This window comes from Castor canadensis, chromosome 17, assembly GCF_047511655.1.
Source record: "Castor canadensis chromosome 17, mCasCan1.hap1v2, whole genome shotgun sequence".
NCBI lineage: Eukaryota > Metazoa > Chordata > Mammalia > Rodentia > Castoridae > Castor > Castor canadensis.
In genome coordinates, this window is record NC_133402.1 from 59121057 (window position 1) to 59143787 (window position 22731).

General features: G+C 48.5%; 1 protein-coding gene across 1 annotated transcript in view; it reads left to right on the forward strand.

The window, feature by feature from the left end:
• Mras (muscle RAS oncogene homolog) overlaps nt 1–22731 on the forward strand; it is a 47625-nt gene that overhangs the window by 20096 nt on the left and 4798 nt on the right. Inside the window, exons 2-4 of the mRNA XM_074059182.1 lie at nt 2829–3039; nt 18307–18460; nt 20163–20262. Coding sequence (XP_073915283.1) covers nt 2847–3039; nt 18307–18460; nt 20163–20262 — 447 coding nt within the window. The 5' untranslated portion in view covers nt 2829–2846. The remainder of the gene's footprint in view (nt 1–2828; nt 3040–18306; nt 18461–20162; nt 20263–22731) is intronic.

Below are 22731 nucleotides of genomic sequence, written 5' to 3' on the forward strand. Positions count from 1 at the left end.
GAATGACCTCCACGTTCTCATATGCACACACAATATAAATGCCATGTAAATAGTTACCTGTGTTATTTGGGGAATTATAATAAGAAAAGTCTGTGTGTGTTCAATTTAAAAAAAAAACAAAACATTTTCAGCTTTGGTGCAGTGACTCACCAAAAAAGAAAGGACTGTGGTCCCCAGGCCAACACAGGGCAACAGCCTATCTGAGAAATGACTAAAAGCACAAAGGCCTGGGGAAGTGGCTGAAGTGGTAGAGCACCTGCTTAGCAACCACAAGGCCCTGAGTTCAAACTCTAGTACTGCAAAAACAAAAACCTAAAAACCATGTGTTCAGTCCATGGTGGGTTGAATGTACAGGTGCAGGTCTCGTGCATGAAACGCAAAGAAAATTAAAGTTCCCTTCAGTCTGAGCCAGCGACAGCCACCTTCCAGACCACCTGAGGCCTGGCTGTACCTGGATTCACTTCCAGGAGACAGTGCTCTCTAGAAGTGGAGTCACATGCATTTGCTGTTTGGCAGTCTAGTTTTTTCCGTACATAATAGAGACTCTTTCTAGGTTCTGAGCGTCCTCCTCTTTCATTGCTGCATGATATCACATTCTGTAGATAAACTTTTCCTTTATTTTCTCCATCTGCATTTCCCCCATTGTTAGCAATCAATCTCTGTGCAATTATCTCCTTAAAACTAACTTCCCACATGTGGCAGAGCTGTAAGAGACAGTGCGTCCATTTTTAATTTTTTTTTTTGGCAGTACTGGGATTTGAACGCGGCCTCCTGCAAGCGCTCTACCACGTGAGTCACACTCCTATCTGCTTTTGCTGTAGTTTGTTTTTTCACATAGGGTCTTGTGCTTTTGCCCAGGCTGGCCTCAGACCATGATCCTCCTACCCCCTGAATCCTGAGTAACTGGGATTACAGGTATGCACACCCACACCTGGCCCCATTTTCAGTTTTGATGTATTTATGCAAGTGTATTCTTGGTCCAGCCTGGACAGATGTATACTCTCACTGCAGTATAAAGAGCGCGTACTTCCCCCACACCGTGGGGAAGTCCTAAATGTCAACATCGGGCTTCAGTGACTGTAAAGGATTCTGCAACAACTCTGGCTTTTAAACCCATGCAGATCAGTGTGGCTATATCACCACAGTTGTGTCTAACACCCTTTCTTTTTTTGTCAAAGCCTAGAACTGGAGGCTCTTACAGAACTGGCAATAACTACAAAGCCACCCAAAGCAGTGCTTTCATCTGATAGACAAGGAAACAGTGGCTCAGAGGCCACTGGCCTTCCCGGGTAGGGGTGGCACTGAGGACCCTTGTCCTCCAGGCCATGCTGCCTCCCTCCCTCCCTCCCCCCTCTGGGAGAGCACAAGTTTCCCTGCCACATACAAACTGAGCCGCTCCCTCCTCCCACTTCCTTTTCTTCTCTTCTACCCAGAAGTAGCGTCCAGCTTTGCTCCCTGGCTCAGGGCCCATTTTCATCTGCCTAGGTATGCCAGCACCCCCCTGTACTTAGGTGACTTCCCTTCTCCCTTCCTCCCCCAGGGTGTGACATCTTGTGCTGTTCCCTTCCCCTGGGGACTTGTGACTTCCACTATGGTGACACATGCTGGTTTTACCTCCTGCTTTGTTTTTCTTCCTTCCCTCCCTCCCTCCCTCTTTCTCTTCCTCCTTCCTCTCTCCCTATTTCCTTTCTTCCTTCATTCCCTCCTTCCATCCCTCCCCATTTCCCTCCTTCCCTCTCTTCCAGACTCCCTCTTTCCTCCCTTTCTCTTTCTTTCTTGTGGTACTGGGTTTTGAACTCAGGACCTCTTGCTTGCTGGGCTGGCACTCCACCATTTGAGGCACATCTCCAGCCCTTCTTTCTTTAGTTATTTTTTTAATAAAGTCTCATATTTTTGCCCAGGCTGGCCTGGACCACAATCCTCTTATTTACATTCCCCACATAGCTGGGATGACACACATGAGCCACCATACATGGCTTATTGATTAAGATGGGGTCTGGAGAGATTTTTCCTGAGCTGGCCATTATTCTTCTGATCTCCACCTGCTGAATTACAAGCATGAGCCATAGTGCCTGGCTCTCCACTAAGTTCAGAGAACCCAAAATATCCATAGACATCCATTCTTGGTGGAGGGGCAAAATGACCCCTGGTTGAGAACCACGGTCTTAGCTAGACTCAACATCATCAAAACGAAATCCCTACCTGCTCCTTCCCTGCCTTCTCCCCAACTAACGCAGGGTTGACCAGAGGCCCTAAGCTTCCAGCATGACTTTGGGAAGGAAGGGCATGCAGACAGAGGGAAAGGAGCCCAGATCCCAGGGTTCTGAGAGTTGGAAGAGGCCTCTGTTAAGCATAGGTGTGCTAAACTGTCATGGCCTCCTTTCCCTCTGAGCTCAGAGACAGCCTTGATCCTTCTCGATCCTCTCTCAGTACACCCTTTGAATTGCTAAGATGATGTGAAAGTAAGCCTTGTGTCACCCTGCCTGGACCAAAGCCCTTGCATTCACCTGTCTGTTCTAGGGTAGAGTTTAATGGCAGAGAACTTCTTTGGCGTAGCTTTGATGTACTTGTTAAAGGCCAGGCATACTGTGTGCCCAGGACCAGGCCTGGCACATAGCTGGTGTTCAGTACACAGTGGTAGGGTAGATCATGTGAGCAGTGATTCTCTGGGTGGTTGTACTGGGGGTGTGACTCTATTTTTGCATTTCTTCATTTTCAAACCTTTCTGCCTTTGGGGATATTTCTTACATTTTAAGAAGGAAGGAAACCCCAGGAATATTTTCTCCTAATTCAGAAAGATAAAAGCCTCATCATTCTTGCCTCCCCAGGTGTGACCTAGCTCAAACATGGCAACCAGCGCTGTCCCCAGCGACAACCTCCCCACATACAAGCTGGTGGTGGTGGGGGATGGAGGTGTGGGCAAGAGTGCCCTCACCATCCAGTTCTTCCAGAAGATCTTTGTACCTGACTACGACCCCACTATCGAGGACTCCTACCTGAAACACACAGAGATTGACAATGAATGGGCCATCCTAGACGGTGAGTCCCAGTGGCAGCCCTGTGTGGGGTGGGGTGTTATATGGGGAGGGACAGAGAAATTTGACAAGGGGGCAAGATGGTTTCCTTCCTGCTTTTATTATGGGATGGTTGGTATAAGACCCTGTAGATCCCAGGGTGAATTCTGAACAAGGAAAACCTTACTAGAGTGCTTGAAAAGCTTTGTGGAAACCAAAATGTACATTCAACAAAGAAGCCTGGCTAGAATTGTGCCAACTTGGTGATGTCATGTTTTTTATAGCTTGCCTGATCAGAAGCTCCGATTAACAGTTACAGATGCCTCCAGCGAATAAAAAAGGGAAAACCAAATTATTTAATAATAAGCATAGTTTACTTGATAATTATCTCTTTGCAAGGGAAATCTTGCATCTGATCTCGTGTTTCCAGTTTGGTTCAAATTACTATTTCTCCAAGTGGTAGCCAGGGAACTTACTAGAAATGCAAACTCTCAGGCCCCTACTGATTCAGAAACCATCGGGGTGGAGCTGCACGATTGGAACACGCCCTCCATGCAATGCTGCACTGAGGCCACTGCTCCAGATTCCTGTGGATTATTTGTTTGTGATTCTCTTTCTTAAACAAAGCCCCACAAAGCCTAGCATGTTGGCCTAGGAAACCTTTGACCTTTGCTGCGAGACAAGTCCTCTGTCAGCTGTGTGATTTGCAAATATGTCTTCCCAGTCTGGGGCTCATTCTTATTCCCTTAACTTCTTTCAAAGAGCAGAGTTTTCATTTGGACGAAGTCCACATTATCAGTCCATTTTTATGGATGGCACTTTGGGTGTCTAAGAAATATTTGTCTAACCCAAGGTCACAGTGTTTTTTTTTTTCCTATGGTTTCTCCTAGATATCAAATGGTTTCAGGTTTTATGTTTATGTTTCTGATTTATCCTGAGTTAAGTTTTGCGTGTGGAGGTGGAGTAAGTTCCTTTTTCTGTGAATGGAAATGTAGTCGTCCAGCACTGTTTGTTAAATGTTTGTCTTTTCCCCATTCAATGCCTTTGTAGCTCTGCTGAAAGTCAGTTGTCCCTAGAGCCTCCTTCTTTGATCTATTTGTCTTAAGATCAGAACCACATGACTTTGACATTTGTAGCTTTATTTTATTTGGTGGGACTGGGGTTTGAACTCAGAGCTTCCTGCTTGCAAAGCAGGCACTCTACCACTTGAGCCATACCTCGAGTTGGTTTTGATCTGGTTATTTTGGAGATGGGGTCTCACAAACTATTTGTGCAGGCTGGCCTCAAACTCTGACCCTCTTGATCTCAGCCTCCCAAGTAGCTAGGATTATAGGCGTGTCACGTGCCTGTCATCCCAGCTACATGGGAAGCATAAATAGGAAGATCGCAGTCTACACTGGCCTGGGCATACTAGGCCAGTCTTGAAAAATACCTAAAGCAAGAAGAGCTGGAGGCATGGCTGAAGGGGTAGAGCGCCTGACTAGTAAGCATGAGGCCCTGAGTTCAAACCTCAGTGCCACAAAAGAAAAAAAAAATGAGTTGGGGACTATCCCCTTTTCTTCAATTTTCTAGAAGAGTTTGAGTAAAATTAGTATTTCTTCCTTAAATGTTTAGTAGACTCTACCAACAAGGCCATCTGGGCCCATTGTTTTCTTTGTGAGAAGTCTTTTAACTATATGTTAAATTTCTTTAATAGATATGCAGACATTCAGGTTCTCTCTTTATTGTTCTGTGAACTTTTTGTGACTTTCAAAAAATTGTTCATCAAATTTATTGACATAGAGTTGTTCACAGTATTCTCTTTTTGTCTTTCACAATATCTGTAGAATCTGTAGTGATGTCACCTTTCATTCCTGTAATCGGTTGGTTAGTTGTTTTTCCAGATCAGGCTGTTTATTGATTTTCTCAAAGAACCAACTTTTACATCCGTGAGTTTTTCTCACTTGATTCCATTGGTTTTTCACTTTTATTACTTCCAGTTATTGACTTACTTTGGATTTAATTTTCTCTTCTTGTTCTAATTTTCTTGGTGTTTGGGGTCGGGGTGGGAGACAGGGTCTCACTGTGTTGCCCAGGCTGGTCTCAAGTGATCCTCCCACCTCAGCCTCCCAAGTTGCTGGAACTCTACACCACAACCAGCTTTGTTCTAATTTCTCAAAGTCTGAAATCTGAGACATTTCTTCTACTATTGTAATTTGGTGCTATAAATTCTTCCTAACTACTACTTTGCTGCACTTCACAAATTTCAATGTTCTCTGTTTTCATTTTCATTCAGTTCCCATTCTTTCTAAGTTCTCCTTAAATTTCTTCTTTGACTCCCAAGTTTTTTAGAAGTATATTATTTAGTCTTCAACTCTTTTGGAATTTTCCAGAGTCTCTCTGTTCTTGATCTCTGATTCATTGTGTCAGAGAACATATGGTGCATTAGTTGAAGTCTTTAAAACTTATTAAGGCTTGTCTTATTTCCCAGAATATGGTCCAGCTTGGTATCCATGTGTACCATTCCTGGCACACAATTGTTGTTCAGTCAACATTATTTCTCTTTACAGCCATATAAATTTATTTTTTTTCTAAGTAACTTGTATTCTGCAGTCGTTGGGTGGAATATTCTATGAATATCAATCAGGTTGTATTGGCCAATAACAGTGTCTGAGTCTTTCATATCATTTATTTGTTCTCTAAATACTTGTTCTGTCAACGATTGAGAGAGGTGTTCATTTCAGAATATAATTGTGGATTTACCTATATGCTCAGTTTTTTACTTTTTTGTGTGTATGTGTTACTGGGGTTTGAACTCAGAGCCTACACCTTGAGCCACTCCACCAACCCTTTGTGTGTGTGTGTGTGTGTGTGTGTGTGTGTGAAGGGTTTTTCGAGATTGGGACTCATGAACTATTTGCCCTGGCTGGCTTCGAATGATGATCCTCCTTATTTCTGTCTCCTGAGTAGCTGAGATTATAGGTGTGAGCCCTGGGCACCCGGCTTGATGATGTATTTTTAAGACTCTGATATTAAGTGCATAAATATTTAGGATGTATCTGATATCCTCTTGATGATTTGTCCCTTTATGTTTTATAAAATCATTTTCATTATTCCTGAGTTTCCTGTCCTTGCACTGCAGCCTGGAAGCTCTCTAGGCCACAAGGTGGGTGCTCACAGATACCTGTGCTGACTTTGTATTCCATCTCCCGGGATCACCATCTTTTGTTTCTTGGTGTCTGGTGTCTTGAAGACCATTGTTTCATCTGTTTTGTTCATTTGTTTGTTGTTCCAGGCGAGAAGGTAAATCTGGTCCCTGTAACGTCTTGGCTAGAAGCAGAACCAAATCAGCACTTCAAAGAAATGCAACTTTAGGGCTAGGGCATAGCTCCGTGGTAGAGCACTTGCCTAGCGTGTGTGAAGCCTGAGGTTCGATTCCCACCACGACTAAAAGAAAAAGGAAATACAACTTTGTGGACATACTAAAAACCCTAAATTATGTACTTTGAAGGGATGAGTATTCTGGTATATGAATTATATCTCAGTTTTAAACAAGCACCATCCTTCATCCATTCCACAAGGCGACTGACTGAGTCCATTCCCACTTGGGGACTTTGCACGTGGAGTTCTCTCTGCATGGAATGTTCTTTCTGCACAAATCCTCACTTCTTTTAGGTCTCAGCTCAGATGTCACTTTATCTATGAGTTCTTCCTTGCCCAAACCTCCCACACTAGCATGTGCCCACCCCTGTCTCCTCCATCTCCCTGACTTAATCCTGTTTTTTTTCCCTACCTTTTACTATTGAACATATCATGCACTTACTTGTTTGCATTTGGTTCTCCCCACTAAGATATAAAATAATGAGAGCAGGGATTGCTTTATTTGCTGAGGCACCCTCAGCTTCCAGAATACTGCTTGCCTCGTAGTAGGTCCTCAGAAAATATCTGTAGAGTCAATGAATCAGTGAATCCTGAACAGTGCATGGGCAGTCACGAGGGTGAGGGGCTAGCTATATCATCTTATTTTCCTTACCACATTAGAATATATACATATAGTTTAAAATTAAAACATATTTATGTACTTGCTAAAATATCTTCATGCATCACTCATTGGAATACCTACCACACTTTAGAATGTATGGAGATAAATAAATGCAGATATGTTTCTTTACTGTAGTGAAGGGAGTACTGTTTCTCTCGCTCCCTCCCTTGTTGGAGTGAGGTTTTCTCTTTCGTTCCTTGGTTATTAATTACTGGACCTAACTGGGCTTTACTGCGGGCGACTGGAGATTTTAGAAAAGACACAGGACAAAGTTGGTGTCAGGTGTGTTGTACGCTTGGCTGGAGACACACAACCCACATTGCTTCTTTTCTCTGTCTTTGTTCTCTAAGGCCTTGCTCCCTGCAGTTCTTTAAAACCTTGCTTAAAACCTCTTTCCTTAGGCTCGTCCCATGTTTGCTGTATCTTCTCTTTAGCTTAATCGCTTTTAAAGTCTTTTGCCCCCAGGCTTGCACTGTCCCATCTCTCTTTAGCTCTCTTAAAACCTCGGTGCTCAAACTTGCAAACAGCCGAGCCTACAACCTGCATCTGCGTAACTCTTAAGGTCTCGGTTCTTAGACTTGCACTGTGCACTGTCCTGTGTTCTCTTTGGCTTTTCTTCAGCTTTAGCTTTCCTAAGGCCTATGCGTGCAGTTCTTTCTCACCTTTGCTTTCTGAAGACTATGTTAAAGTTCTCAGTGCAGGCTTCCTATCAACCCCTCTTTAGCATTTTCCCTTCAGCAATTCTTTTCCCTTCAGCAATTTTTCCCTTCAGTTATTCTTTTCCCTTCCATAAAGCTTCCCATACCAAAAAGCCCAAAGTAAAAGCGTCTTCCCAATATTCAAAGGCAAAAAGCCCCCTAAAGCAAAAAGCCAAAAGCCCCTCTTCCTCCTTCAGGTGTCTTTTATAGCAGCAAACAGGGTGGAGCCACGGGAGGGGCGTGACATTGTAGCAGGAGAAACCTGCAGTCCTGCTTCTCTGAATGCAGCTTAGGAGACACAGCTGTTCTGCCTTTCCCTGTTTCTCGTGGCGCAGGCTGATCCTATATCAGCCTACAGGTAAAAGCAATTAACTGCATCTCGTCTTGCTTGTGTCCAGTTCTCATAGGCTTTAATCCACTCCCCACACTGTAGGACTTATAAGATCCTTTAATGTGCAATCATATACTAGAAGCATGTTGGTAGGAAATATTGTTGTTAGGATTTCCCAAAGGAACCATTTTTTTGCACATTTTTCTGGGCCGTGTTCCACAGAAAACATCCTGGAAAATATTGCAGAATCCATGGAAGAGAGCAGTGCTGCTTCTGGCACACAGTTGCTGTTCAGTCAACATTATTTGTCTTTATAGTCATATGCATTTCTGGTTTTTTTCTAAATAACTCTGCATATTAGTTTCTGAGGAAAAAAATGTCTTTCTCAAGGGTATTTTTGTTTTTTTGGCAGCACTGGGGTTTGAACTCAGGGCCTCATGCTTGCTAGGAGGCACTCTACCACTTGAGGCATGCCACCAGCCCTTTTTTTTTTTCCTTTTTTTGTGATGGATTTTTTTGAGATAGGGTCTCATGAACTGTTTGCCTGCAGTTGGCTACGAACCGCCATCTCTTGATCTCTGCCTCCTGAGTAGCTAGGATTACAGGCGTGAGGCAACGGTGCCCAGCTGCAAGGGTGGCTTTTAGATTTGTGATGACATATGCAGCAGCAGAGAGAGGGGAGACGTTGTCACAGACAGCAGTGGATTCCCAGTCCCTTTAATCCTACCATCAGATCAGGCCTGACTTAGGGATTTTCTTATTCTACTGAATAAGGCCTTCTATTAAGAAAAAGAAAGCTTGGCCAGGTGCAATGGATCAGACCTGTAATCCTAGCTACTGGGGAGGCAGATTGGGAGGATCACAGTTTGAGGCCAGCCAGGAAAAAAATTTCATGAGACCCCATCTCAACCATTGGCTGGCATCATGGTGAGCACCTCCCATCTCAGCTATTTGGGGAAGCACAAATAGGAGAATCAAGGTCCAGGCCAGCCAGAGCATAAAGTGAGACCCTACCTCAAAAATAACCAAAGCAAAAAGGACTGACAGCATGGCTCAAGTGGTAGAGTGCCTGCCTAGCAGGCACAAGGCCCTGAGTTCAAATCCCCAGTACCATAAAAAGAAAAGGAAAAAAGTAGTAATTGCTATGACTTTTAATTTAATTAGAGCCCCGCTATATTTGGGCTTTCTGAGCTCTGTCTTTTCCAGGGTAGTTTGTAGCCCTGGGATGGCAAAGGTTTTCCCTGGGCATCCTGAACCCTGAAGACCTGCTTCCTTGGTGGCCAGATGGCCACCCATCTGTGGAGGTGCCAGGCCTGGAGGGCCTCTGGTTACCCCACACCCCACTGAGCTCCAGGTGCTCTGGACTCTGGTTTCTCTTCTTCCAAGCTCAGAAAGATGGAAAGATGTTGCTGGGATGTGACTAGGAGTAAGCTAGGAGAATTATCGTAACGATGATGACGTCACTGTCGTTTCTGTGCAGAAGGCCTGCGCACTCTCTTAGTTCTTGTGAACGCTTTCGTGGTTGCTGGCCTCACTTCTGTGCTGGGCACTAGGGTTTGGGGGTGAAATGTGCCCAAAAGACTTGAGTTGAATATTTGGTCCCTAGCTGGTGGCCTTAGGAGGTGGCATAGTTGAAGAAAGTTGGTCACAGGGTGGGGCGCTGCCTTAATGGTCCCCAGTCCCCCTCTTGCTCTCAGCTTCCTGCTCACCATGAGTTGAACAGTCTTCTCCTCCTTGTGTTCCCTCCGCCATGGTGCTCTGCCTCACCATGGGCCCAGAATCAATGGAGGCAAGAGCTACAGACTGAACCTATGAAAACCTGAGCCAAAGCAAGTCCCTCACTGGAAGCTGGTCAGAGCGATGATCAAACTGACCACTGACCGACGCATGGAGCTTCAGACAGTCAGTGGCGTGGACTGCCCTCTCCCCCACACTACCAGTCAGCTTGGGCGGGAAAATCCTTTCCCCCAGGACACAGCTGATCCCACTCCCAGGGAGAAGCAAGTGGCTGGATCACCAGGCACCCGAGCCCTTCTTCTGTGCTCCTGCCCATGTCATCCTGCTGGCTGCCACCGAGCCCTGACACGTGCCAGATGTGTAGCCTGGCACCCGGGGCCTTCCCTCACACACTGCCCCCTTTCTCTTGAACCTGTTTCTTGTTTTCTTTCAAGGGGCCACACTGCCCGTGACCTCCCAGAATTTAAGAGACGGGCACAACCCTCCTGTGTGTGTGTGTGTGTGTGTGTGTGTGTGACTTCAGCGTTTGGAGCAAGCCTGCTCTGAGGTTTTTGAGGTTTTGTTGGTGGGACTGGAGTTTGAACTCAGGGCCTTTTGCGTGCTGGGCAGGTGCTCTACCACTTAAGCCATATCCCCAGCCCTTTTTGTTTTAGTTATTTTTTCAGACAGGGTATCCTGCTTTTGCCCCCGGCCCCACCAACCTTAGATCATGATTGTTCTGCCTCTGCCTCCCACATAGTTGGGATTACAGGTATGCCATATTTACCTGGTGTATTTTGACATAGGGTCTTTTTTTTTTAAATTTTATTTATTTATTTATTTATTATTCATATGTGCATACAAGGTGACATAGGGTCTTGCTAACATTTTGCCAAGGCTGACCTTAAACTACAATCTTCTTATCTCTACCTCCCAAATAGCTGGGATTGCAGGTGTGAGCCACTATGCCTGGCCTGCTCTGAGTCCTTTCCCACAGTGGTTCAGGACCTCATCTCGCTTTCCATGGTCAAGGACCCAACTCTAGGGTGATTTCTTCCTCACTATCTCGTCCCCACCTCTCTCTTGTGGAGTTTGCTTCAGTTGCACCTTCTCCACGCTCCCTGATCTCTGACTTTGGACCCTCCTTGCTCTAGCTTTCAGCTGTGTGGCTCCCCTTACCCCACTTTTCTCACTTCATAAATCAGGAAGCCCTGAGCCTTAAGCAGAGTCTTGGAGTTTTGTGTTTGGGTGTTTTGTTTTGTTTTGTTTTTTATCATGGTAAATACACATAATGTAAAAGTTCCCATCATGGCCACAGTTAAGTGTACAGTTCTGTGCCATTCAGAATATTCAGATGGCTCAGCTCAGCAACCGTCCCCACCCACTACCTGTCTCCAGAACATTCTCATCTTCCTCAGCTGAAGCTCTGTACCCACTAAACCCTGACTGCCCATTCTCCTCTCAGGCCCTGACATCCGCCATTCTGCTTCCTGTCTCTGTGAACTTGACTCCCCGTGTGTCTCATGTAAGTCTGTAATAGGTAGAATCATACGTGTCCTTTTGTGATGGGCTTACTTTATTTGGCAAAATACCTTAGAGAGTCTTTAAGGCCGGGTGTTGTGGCTTGTGCCAGTAATCCCAGCTACTCAGGAGGCAGAAAGCAGGTAGAATGTGGTTCAAAGCCAGCCTGGGCAAAAAGTTAGCGAGACCCCATGTCTACCCTTAAAATGGGCGTGGCGGCATGCACCTGACATCCCAGCTACGTAGGAGGTGTAAGCAGACGTATCATAATCTGAGGCCAGCCCCGGGCTGAAAGACAGCTAAAGGAAAAAAGACTTGGGGGAGTGGCTCAAGTGGTACAGCCCCTGCTTAGCAAGCACGAAGCCCTGAGTTCAAACCTAGTCCTCTCGTGCTGCCTCCTGCTTTGGCCCAGGCCTCGGGCCTCTGGAGTAGGCTTTTGACCAAACCCTCTGCCCACTTCCAACAGAAGCAGGGGTTTCTGGGCCTCCCGCATGGCTCCCAGCCCACCCTCTGCCCAGCCAGGCCCCAGAACCTTGCAGCTGTCTTCCATGGTCACACCCCTTCCCCCTTGGGGAAAGGCTCTTGGGCAGCCCTGCAGCCTCCCTGTCCAGGTCTCCCCAGCGAGCACTGGGCTTTTGCAAAGAGCCCAAGCGTGGCTGTCCCCTGGCACCCTCAGTAGCTGGGACATTTCTACCCTGGCTTCTACCCAAACCTAGACACAAGTGCCCTTGTCCTCTCCCAGGGGCCTGGACCTGGCTCCCCCCACCTCCCAACACTTGAATCTACATTTTTTTCCTGGGGGCAGGAAAGAGAGGAGGATGTTGGAAGGGCAGGGAGAGGAAACGGAGTATTTATGGGGAGCTTGTCTGAGCCAGGCTTTTATCCAAGTGGACATTTATGCTCAGTGTCCCTTAGGCTAACTTAAGAGTGGGCACTTCCAGGGGGCCCCATTGAGAATAGGGTGCTGGCAGAGCCAGCTGTGTCTCCACACACCTTCCCCTTTCTCACAGGCAGTGGTTGCAGGCAGAATTCCCGAGGGACTAGGGTGATGACACCCAGCCCTGCAGGCCTGTGTCTGCCCCTGTCTCCTGGCTGTGTGCACCTTTGCTGCTTGAGCCTGGGCTGATGGCACGTTAGAAAGCCCACCTCACACAGAGACCGATCTCCCCAATCCTGTCACTGTCGCTCGGCCCTCAGAGTTGTGACAGCAGTGAGGACTGACCTTACTTTTCTGGAAGGTCACAGCCCATGCTAAGGGCTTTCCTGGGATTGCCCCCTCTCATCCCTGGGCTGTGGCTCTGCTAGACTGAGGTTGATGGGGTACTGGGGGACTAGCAAGGTGAGGGGAGCTCACATTTCAGTAAGCACAGGTGCTATTCAGCCACCATGTGCCAGGCCTGCCACGCAAGGTGACAGAACCGTAACATGCTCTCTACCTTTGGAACATGGCTGCTGCTGGCTCAGACCTCCCGGCCCAGCACCTGTGCTGTGCAGCAGGTCTCTGCAAGTGGACATGTCCAAGCTCACAGAGCTGGTGACAGCCCCGTTCCTTCTGACCCCAAAGCCAGGACCTCAGTTCTCTGCACGCTTGCCATCACCTGGGAGCTGATAACCCTTCACCAGCCACTGACCCAGGCCAGCTCATCGGACAGGGGACTCGGTGACAGAAGTGCATGTGTGTAACGTGTAGCCACCTAGAGGTCTCGGCACAGCCTGGGCTCCCGTCAAGCTTGACGCCCCCCACATTCCAGGGGCAGTTCCCCTACATGGCCAACCCGTTCTCTTGCAGTGACATGGGGCCAGACTTTGACTTCAAGACTTCATGCCAATCACTGTGACGTGTTTGGCCAACACCCCAGCCTCCCGGGTCAGGCTGGGGCCTCGCCTGTGTGCCCTGGTGTTGCGGGAGGCTCCAAGCCCTGGACCCCCTGGGTGGCCTCCCTCAGCCTGTGTTCATTCCCTGAGCACCGCCTGGGGGTGGATGGGGCTGACACAGCAACTGTCACACAGGAGAAGCCCTCACAGGTGGTACAAAGCATAAATGAAATAATAGACGTTGTCACTCACCATTGTCTCTGACGCCAGCCCTGACGTGGCATCCTGAGGTGTTCAGTGACTGTATATTGAGTGAGTGTGAGGTGCCTGGTATGGAGTAAACCCCAGGAGATGCTGTCGTTGCTGTAATTCCTCAAATACAACTTATATTATTATTTGCAAGGGTGGCTTTCTGCTCTTAAGAATAGGCCCTACCACCTGTGCAGACGAGGGGCCACTGGGCCTCTGCCCTCATGTCTGTGGAGGCCCAGGAGTGAGACTTAAAGTCCCTGAGTTAGGGACACTACATCTCCCCGCAGTGATATGCCGACTGGACCCCAAATCTTATGTACCTGGTGTGTTCATTTATTCACTCAGCAAACACTTCTGAGAACCAGCTGCCCTGGCTCTCTTTGGGGTTCTGAGGATGCAGCATTTGGCAGAGCAAAGCCCCTACTTTCACTCGGAAGCTTGGGGGACAGACATGAGCAAGTAGTATGGTGTCAGGTGCTGATAAATATTGTAAAGTAGAAGAGGGCAAGGGAAGGGAAAAAGTGAGGTAGGGGGTGCCATCTTAGGTGGGCTGGTCAGAGAAGGTCTTTGTCACTAGTCGATGCTCTTCCAAGAGACTGGAGGACAAAGCCATACCTGTATCAGGGGGAAGAAAGCTTGGGCAGTAAGAGGATCAGGTGCAAAGGCCCCAAGGCAGGAGTGTATCTGGTCTATTTGGGAAATATCTAGGAACCCAGAGTGAGGGGGAGGCAGGAGAGATGAGGAGGTAGCTGATGGACCTGACCTTGCAGGACCTCCAAGGGAACTAGGGAGCTATCGGAGGCTTTTGAGCTTACTCTGGCTCCTGTGTCAGGGAAGACTAGGAGAGGCCCCTGATGGTGGGCTGGGGCGCTGCTGGAGGAGAATAGGGGTGGAGTGGGAGGAGAAGGAAAAGCGGGCTATAGATCTGGGAGCACAGAGTTGTGTTTAGAAAGTCTGGGAAGGGACAAGTCTAATTTTGGACCCATTAAACCTGAGCGTTGTTCACAGGTACAAGTAGGAGTCACGCAGCAGCTCGGTGTTTGAGCCTGGACAGGGAGGCGTGTGGGCTGAGATGGAAATATGGAGAGGGTGCAGGAGTGAGATGCAGTGGGAGGAGGGCAAGTGAGGGTGGGACCCTCAGGGCATAAGAGGCTGGGAGAGGACTGAGCAGTGCCTGCTGGATCTGTGTGGGGACTTTACAAAAGCCACTGTGGCTGAGTGGTGGGGAGTAAAAGCCTGATTAGAACAGGCTGGGGAGGGAGTGGAGGAGAGGGCGGGCAAAAATGTGATGTGAGGCTAATGGGCAAGGTTTTTTTTTTTTTTTGGCTTTATTTATTCTATTTTTATTTTACTTAAGGTAAAAGAAGCCAGGTATGGAGGCTCATATCTGTAATTCCAGCTACTCAAGAGGCAGAATAGGGAGGATCTCAGTTTGAAACCAACCCTGTGCAAAAAATTAACAAGACCCCATCTCAATAAACAAGCCAGGGGCATGGTGGTGGTGTGTGCCTGTGATCCCAGCTTCTTGGAGGATTGAGGTCTGAGGCCTGCTCGCTTCAGATAAGTGAGACCCTCTCTGAAATATAACTAAAGCAAACAAGGCTGGGGATGTGACTCAAGTGGTAGAGCACCTGCCTAGCAAGCATGAAGCCTTGAGTTCAAACCCCAGTACCACCACCACCACCAAAAAAAGGTCAGTGTTTAGTGCTTTTCCTTAATGCTGAAACAGGCTAGTTTGGGTGGGGGTGGGGGGTCGGGGGGAAGGTTGTTTGTTATGTTTTTGACGAAGCAGGCACTGTACTGCTTTCATCACACCTCTAGTCCATTGTGCTCTGGTTATTTTGGAGATGGGGTCTCCCTATGTTTGCTCAAGTTGTCCTCAAACTATGATCCTCTTAATCTCGGCCTCCCCAGTAGCTGGGATTACAGGTGTGAGCCCCCTGTGGCAGTTTTAACACAGTTCCAGCATTGCCCGAGGCAGATGCGTGATTTGTCTGTCCTTCTGCGCCTGTTTTGTGAGACCTGTTTGGGTGCTGCCACTTCTGGGGGGCCCGGGGAGGGGAGTACAGGACTCCTGTCCTTTGGGGCTCCACTACGTGGTGCAGAGCTGAGCCAGGCCAAGGGTACAAGTGTGGTGACAGGTGGCACATGCAATTGTAGGGGTTCAAAGATGGAGGCCTCCTCTGAGGAGGACGGTGCACGGCACCCCAGCCACGCTCCAGGAGAGGAGGGGACAGGCATTCAACTTGGAATGGAGACACAGCCTGGCTGGTTCCAGATGGCCCTCTGCATGAGGGGGAGGGGAAAGGAGGAGGAGGAAGTCATGACAGTTGCAAAGGGGACCCAAGCTAGGGCTCTCCATGCTGGCTGCCCGCCTACCCGGACCTCATGCCGTGCCAGCACATGGGGTCTGCCTTCTGAAATCCACAAGATCTAAGAGCAGCCTCCCCACTAAATGCCCTCCCCTGGGCCCTGCCAGCCCTCGGCCCCCAAGTCAAGGACACTGACACTGTCTCCTCCCTCCACACTGCTGTTCTCTCTCTCTCTCTCTCTGTCTCTATCTCCCTCTGTCTGTCTGTCTCTATCTCTATCTCTGTCTCTCTATCTCACACACACACATCTCTTCACCCATGGTGACTAAGGCTTTCTGTCCCTGGAGTCCGCCTCCTTTCTTGACATCAGGGATGGGGAGGCAGGAGGACTCCCCTTTTCTCCAGCCTCCCCCAGCGAGCCGAGGCAGGGCAGCTGACCGGGGCCTGTGGCATTTCCAGGAGCGGGTGTGGAAAGGACACACACCTTGTCTACATCCCGGACAAGGATGGAGCCCACACTGGCCTCCCATCCCTGCTTCCTTTTCCCTGTGCACCTGCTGGGCTGGCCAAGGACAGCTGTCTGCCATTGGTGGAGTGGATTTTGTATGTGCAGTTATTGGCGTATTCAGGCTATTATTTATTTATTTATTTATTTATTTATTTGCAGTAGTAGGATTTGAACTCAGGGCCTTCACCTTGAGCCACATTGCCAGCCCTTTTTTGTGATGGTTTCTTTTTTGAGATAGGGTCTCATGAACTATTTGCCTGGGCTGGCTTCGAACCATGATCCTCCTGATCTCTGCCTCCTGAGTAGCTAGGATTACAGGCGTGAGCCACCCAGTGCCCAGCTTATATATTTTCTTGAGTCAATTTTAATTACTTATATTTTGTTAAACCATCAATTTCATCCAGAACTGAAAACGCATTGCTACGAAATTGCAGTTTTCTTTTGTGATTAAACACAGGCCTCCTCTCAGCCCAAATGCCTGTCTTGTCTTTTCACCTCAGGTTAAAATTGCTGAAGGTTTTGTTTTTAAATTGGTCCTTTTAAAGAATCAGCTTTTGAGTTTTAGACGTCAACGACTTTCTCCCTCCTCCCATTCTTACAGTTTATACTTTTATTGATGATTTCCTCTGTGGTTGTATTTTTCCTTTTCTAACTTCTTGATTAAAGTAGTTGAATTTCAGTTTTGTTTTCTGAAATGCATTTGCAGCTATAATTTTCCTCTGGGGACCATTTTGGGCCCAAATTCATCATCCTTTGATTCTAAACTGTGAGCTCTGCTTTGCTTTTCTATCTAGTGGGGAGTTAGGGAGCAGTATCGTGTTTTCACTTTTCAAGGGAATAGATTCTTTATAGTCTTGGTTCTGTTAATGGCAAATCTTTACTTTGTGTTCTGTCTGTAAGAGAGGCTATTCATGTCTCCCACAATGATCCTGACATTTGCTGTTCCTGTTTTTAAATTCAGTTTTTATACATCTGTAATTTAAGCAACCTTATTACAATTATTATTTGTGGTAGTGGGGTTTGAACTCAGGGCCCTCACATTGCTAGGCAGGCGCTCTACCACTTGAGCCACTCCCCCCGCCAAATCCCTTTTCTGCTTTAGTTATTTTTCAGGTAGGTCTTGCATTTATGCCCTGGTTGGCCTCAGCCTCAGACAGTGATCTTTCTTACCTACAGCTTCCTGCATAGCTGGGATGACAGGTGCACACCACCACGCCCAAATCACTGATTGTAACATAGTCTTTCCACTTTTTGTCCAGACTGGCCTTGAACTGTGATCCTCCTGATCTCCACCTCCCAAATAGCTGGGATTACAGGCATGCACCACCACTCCTGCCCTCAACATTCCTAGAAACTTATGATTCACGACATTAGCACTTCTTGATGCGTGTACCTTTCCTCATGATAAACACCCTGTATTTGTCCTGTTTAATGATTTAGCCTTGAATTCTACTTTGTGGATGCATTTCTATTCTTTTGGTTAGCATGTGAAGGTATATTCTTTTTTCACCTTTCACTTCTCGTCTTTTCTGGGTCATTTGCTTTACACGGGTCTTTTGTAAGTAGCAGACAAACAGCTTTCGTACTAAGGGTCTGCTTTTAACTGGTGAAATTAACCCATTTGCATTTGTTGTTATCAGCCATAGGTTTATATCTGCCATGTATTTCACACGTACTTTTTGTTGTACTTGCTTATTTTTGTTAGGTTTAGTTTTGCCTTCTGAGTTGATCCCATTTTCTTTGTTCTGTTATTCTCTCTATGCAACTTTTGTTTTTTTGGTGGTACTGGGGTTTGAACTCAGGGCCTCCCACGTGCTAGACTGGCGTCTACCCCATGAGCCTCCAGCTCACTCTGGTCTACTGATGTGGAAGTTTGGAGTGTAATTCTGTCCTCCGGGTGCTTGTGCTGTGTACCTAAGAGTGTGCGTGCGTTTTTCCTACCTGTCAAGACGTTATCAGTCCCATCCGCCTCTTCCCAAATGAAGCAAGAACTTTAGTGCAGGTTGCGGACGCCTCATCTGATGCCAGAATCAATGGCCCCCGTGGGGACAGGGGACATCAGCCTGGGTGATCCTGTGGGGGCAGTGGCAGCCCCTGAATGGCCTCATCCCTCCCCAGTTCTGGACACAGCCGGGCAGGAGGAGTTCAGCGCCATGCGTGAGCAGTACATGCGCACTGGGGACGGCTTCCTCATCGTCTTCTCCGTCACCGACAAGGCCAGCTTCGAGCACGTGGACCGCTTCCACCAGCTCATCCTGCGAGTCAAGGATAGGTGAGAGCAGTGGGTAGAGCTCCCTGCTCAAAGGGTTTCTCTCTCTCTCTCTCTCTCAGCCTGGGATCCTCCCACCTATGCCTCCTGTGGAGCTGGGATTGTAGGCATGAATCACCGCACCCGCCTTGTTTGTTGAGAAGGGGGTCTGGCCAACTCTTTCCCTGGGCTGGGCTTGAACTATGATCCTCCCAATCTCCACCTCTTGAGTAGCTAGGATTACAGGGATGAATCACTGTGCCCAGCCCTCCCCTATGTTTTTTGTGTTGTTTTTGCAGTACTAGGGGTTGAACTCAGGGCCTTGAGCTTACCAGACTGGCACTCCACCTCATGGGCCACACCCCCACCCCCTTCCCTAGTTTTGATTCAGGGCCAAACTGCTTCCATGGCTCCAAGGGGTCAGCTCCCGCCCCTTTAGAAACTGCTCCTCAGAGAAGGGATCAATAACATCGTGCTTTTCATCTCCAACAGTTACGTTATTTTCAAAGAAAAAGTGAATTTTCGCTCCAGAATGCATTGTAATCCATTCAATTGCATCTGACTGTGAGATTCATTAGCCCCCAGTTAAACACCCATTTTTTCTTAGATTTGTATAAAATAATTAAATAATTTGGAGGCTGTTTTGAGTCCAACTGATGTTTGTTAGTTGGATTTCAAGGAGAAAATGTAAAGAAAATAAAAGGAAGGCTTGGGGTAGAGCTCAGACGTAGAGTGTGACCTAAGCCAGAAGCTCTCTCTCTAGAAGGGGGAGGGAGGAAGGGAGAGGGGGGAGGAAAGAAGAAGAAAAGAAAAGACAATGGCAAACTAACAGAGAAATGGCAAGCTTTGACTAAATCCCGGTGAAGAAAAATGTAGTTAGCACCTACTGCAAAGGAAAAAGGTTGAGAACGTCACAGAGAGAGGGGACACCCCCCACACCCACCCATGCCCACCCACGCCCACATGGCTGCAGTAATTAATGTGAGTTAATCTATTAACTGAGCATAGTTAATATAGGAGTGGCTCAGTTGTGGGAAAACATTTAATTTCCTTTCTTTTCTTTTTTTGTAGCACTGGGATCTGAACTCAGGGCTTGGTGTTTACTAGGGAGGTACCCTACTGCTTGAGCCACTCTGCCAGCCAAACTTTCTTGCTTATCAAAGAAATCTAAGGAAAATAACAAAGTTCCCTTTCCCCTCTGTCATTCTACAATTTTTTTTTTTTTAATGAAAATTCCCAGTACTGGCAAAGGTGCTGCAAGACTGACTTTTCCTTGGACTTGACGGTGGTCCAGTCACACATGTCAGTAAGAACGTGCGGGTGGACATGCTGCTGGGTCCCGCCCTTCCTCTCCTGGAAGCCATCCTCACATCACAGTCGCCATTTGTGGAGAGCCAGCTGCGTGCCAGCCCCTGCCGCTGTGCTGGTCATGAGTGCTGGTGGAACAGGCAGTCCTGCAGTGAAGGGGGAAGGGTACATCAGGGTGCTAGAGAGACAGGGAGCAGGGGGAGCCAACCCTCAGCCCAGAAGCCCCCGGCCAGCCTCGCCACTAGCTTTCAAGGGACCACCCCAGGCCCCTTCCTCGTTCTGGAAAGAGAGAAGAAGGGGCTCTGCAGCCCCAAGCCCATTGGGCAGGGGCTGTGAGCTGTGTCACCACCTTGACCACCTGTGCTGGGTGGGGAACAGAGGGACATTCTCACAGTACTGCTGTTTCTTTATCTCCCAGGGAGTCCTTCCCCATGATCCTCGTTGCCAATAAGGTGGACTTGATGCACCTGAGGAAAATCACCAGGGAGCAAGGAAAAGAAATGGCAACCAAACACAATGTAGGTGTGCGTGTGTGGGTTCATGCATGTGTGCCCATGGGTTGGGGACCAGGGGTGTGTAAACATCCAAACTCCATCCTTCCTGCCATGTTGGTCTTTGGAAACAGGATTTGGACCTCCTAGGTAGCAGTTGGGTTCCCCAGAGGCCTTGTAAGGGATAACGTGATGGCTATTTCTGGAACAAGTGAGTCCAGACCCGAGCAAAACCACCCTGTGCCGCGTCAGAAGCTCTGCTGTGGGGCCCAGCTGCTTCCAACGTAGCCTGGAGACCGTGGTGTTCAGCACACCTCTGGTCGAGCCCAATCAGCCCAACAAACTGGGCGCTGCCACTTCTGAGTCAGCACCTGATCGTGATCTGTGTCGTCAGGATCAGCTCTGCTCACTGGGCCATGTTTTGATCCTGGCCTTGTGCCAAGGGAGCATGCACCGCCCCCCTCCCCCAGACAGCCAACCACACCTCGCACTAGGCCTTGTGATTCCCATTTGACAGGTGGTCACACTGAGGCTTGTGCCAGGCCACACTGGAGATCAGCAGGCACCACAGGCTTTCTAGTGTGTTGTAATGCCCCTTGCCCTCTGGATGGTGTTTTCTGGGGTCTCTGGGTTCCCCTTGACCCTCCCCCTACCACAACCCTGCATTGGCACAGTCGGCACAGTCTGTGCTCTGGATCAGCTCTGTGCAAGTCTGCACTGCGTCCTGGGGAGTCTGCTACAGGGCTCCCTCTCCCCTCCACCCAGTGCCCCACTGTCACGTAGAGGAACGGGCACATCAGAAGTTTGTTCTGCCTGTGTCTGCCTTCTGTGTCCCTTCACTTGTCATTCCATGGTTCTAGGCTCTAAGGGACAATATTCACTGCCTTGAGGTGCTAACTTTTAGTAATTTAAACGAGTAATAATGAAAGCAAATTAGAGTCAGTCCAAGGGTGACACATGCTACAGAAACAGGCAAGTCAGGGAAGGAATCAGAGATGCAGAGTGGAGGGAGTGCTTTACTGGGACCCTCAGCAAGAACTTAAAGAGGTAAGGGAACGAACCCTGCAGCTATCTGGGAGAAGAACATTCTAGCAAAGGGAATGATCTGTGCAAAGGCCCTGCGGTCAGAGTTTGCAGAACTGCATGGAGGCCATTGTGGCCGAGCAGAGGGAGCAGGAGGGGAAAGTCATAGAAGATGAGGTCAGAGAGGTGGTTTAAGGTCCTGTGGGGTTTTATTGTGAGAAAGGAGGGGAGACTGGAGGGTTTCGAGGAAAGAGTGACACGGTCTGGCTTCTGGCTGAACAGCTTCTCTCTGGTGGCCATGTTGAGAACTGTCCATTGTGGAGAAGGGGGAGAGCAGGTCGCTGAGGCTCAGGATACCCAGTGGTCCACACGAGGCGACTTGCATCAGCATGGTAATCATGAAAGGGGTGAGAGGCGGGTCCGGTTGTGGCTGTATTTCTAAGCGATCCAACAAGACTCGCTTACAGATTGGAAATGGGGTGAGAGAGAGCAAGATGAGCTCCCACTAGCCTGAGACCACTGTGCTGGCAGCAGAGCAGGATGCCTGGGGCGCACCAGGTGCCGGCTCCCGCTGCAGGTGGCTTCCTCCTTCCCTTCTGGGCATGCCAAGGGTGGAGTGTCATCCATCGAGGCCTCCTAGGATGCTGATCAGAGACCCTACCAGACCTGGACGTGGTGTCCAGTCGGGGTCAGCACTCCATTCGTGCACGGGAGGCCCGAGGGGAGGTAGAAAGTGTCCCTGAGTCTCTGTGGGTCAGACAGACCTTCTGGGCACAGCTGCCTGAGCTCAGTCTCCCGGCTGCAGGACGGACACACTCTCGTGCCCAAAAAGGATTCAAGAGGGCTGGGATGTGGGACTGGGAACCCATGTAGCCACAGAAGAGCAGCCCATGGTGGGGGCGCTGTCTTCCACTGTGGTCAGAGGCTCACGTATGTGGCAAATAAAGTCTTCAAAGGGACCCTGAGCTGGGCCTTTTGGGTCCCTCTCTTTGTGTGTCTGTCAACCCCAATAAGACCTCTGCTCAAAGCCACAGCTGCGTGGACATCTGACCTCAGGCACTGATTTTTGACGCGGATTCTGGCTGCTGTGTTCTGCGTCACGCTTCCCAACGCACTCCTGTGCAGCAGTGACGCCCTGTTACTTTCACCCATGCGTTTAAAGAAGGGTCACTTGGATTTTCTTCTTCGAATGTATTGTAACCAAAGGCACTCGCTCATTTTGTAATCAGAAACCGTCAGGGAATATAACAAAGTCCTACAGTGTAGTCACGGCTGATTTATTTCCTTCTCATCCAGGGAGGCCTGTGCTGTGTTTTCCTGAACCACCCCCCGCCAAGTGTGGGGGATGAGCACTTCTTACTTCTGAGGGGTCCCTGTCACAGGAGAACATGAGCACACAGGAGTGTGTTTCTGTCCCTTAGCCAGCTCGAGCTTTGAGGTACATATGGCCCACTGGGCGGCCTGGCCGCTGCT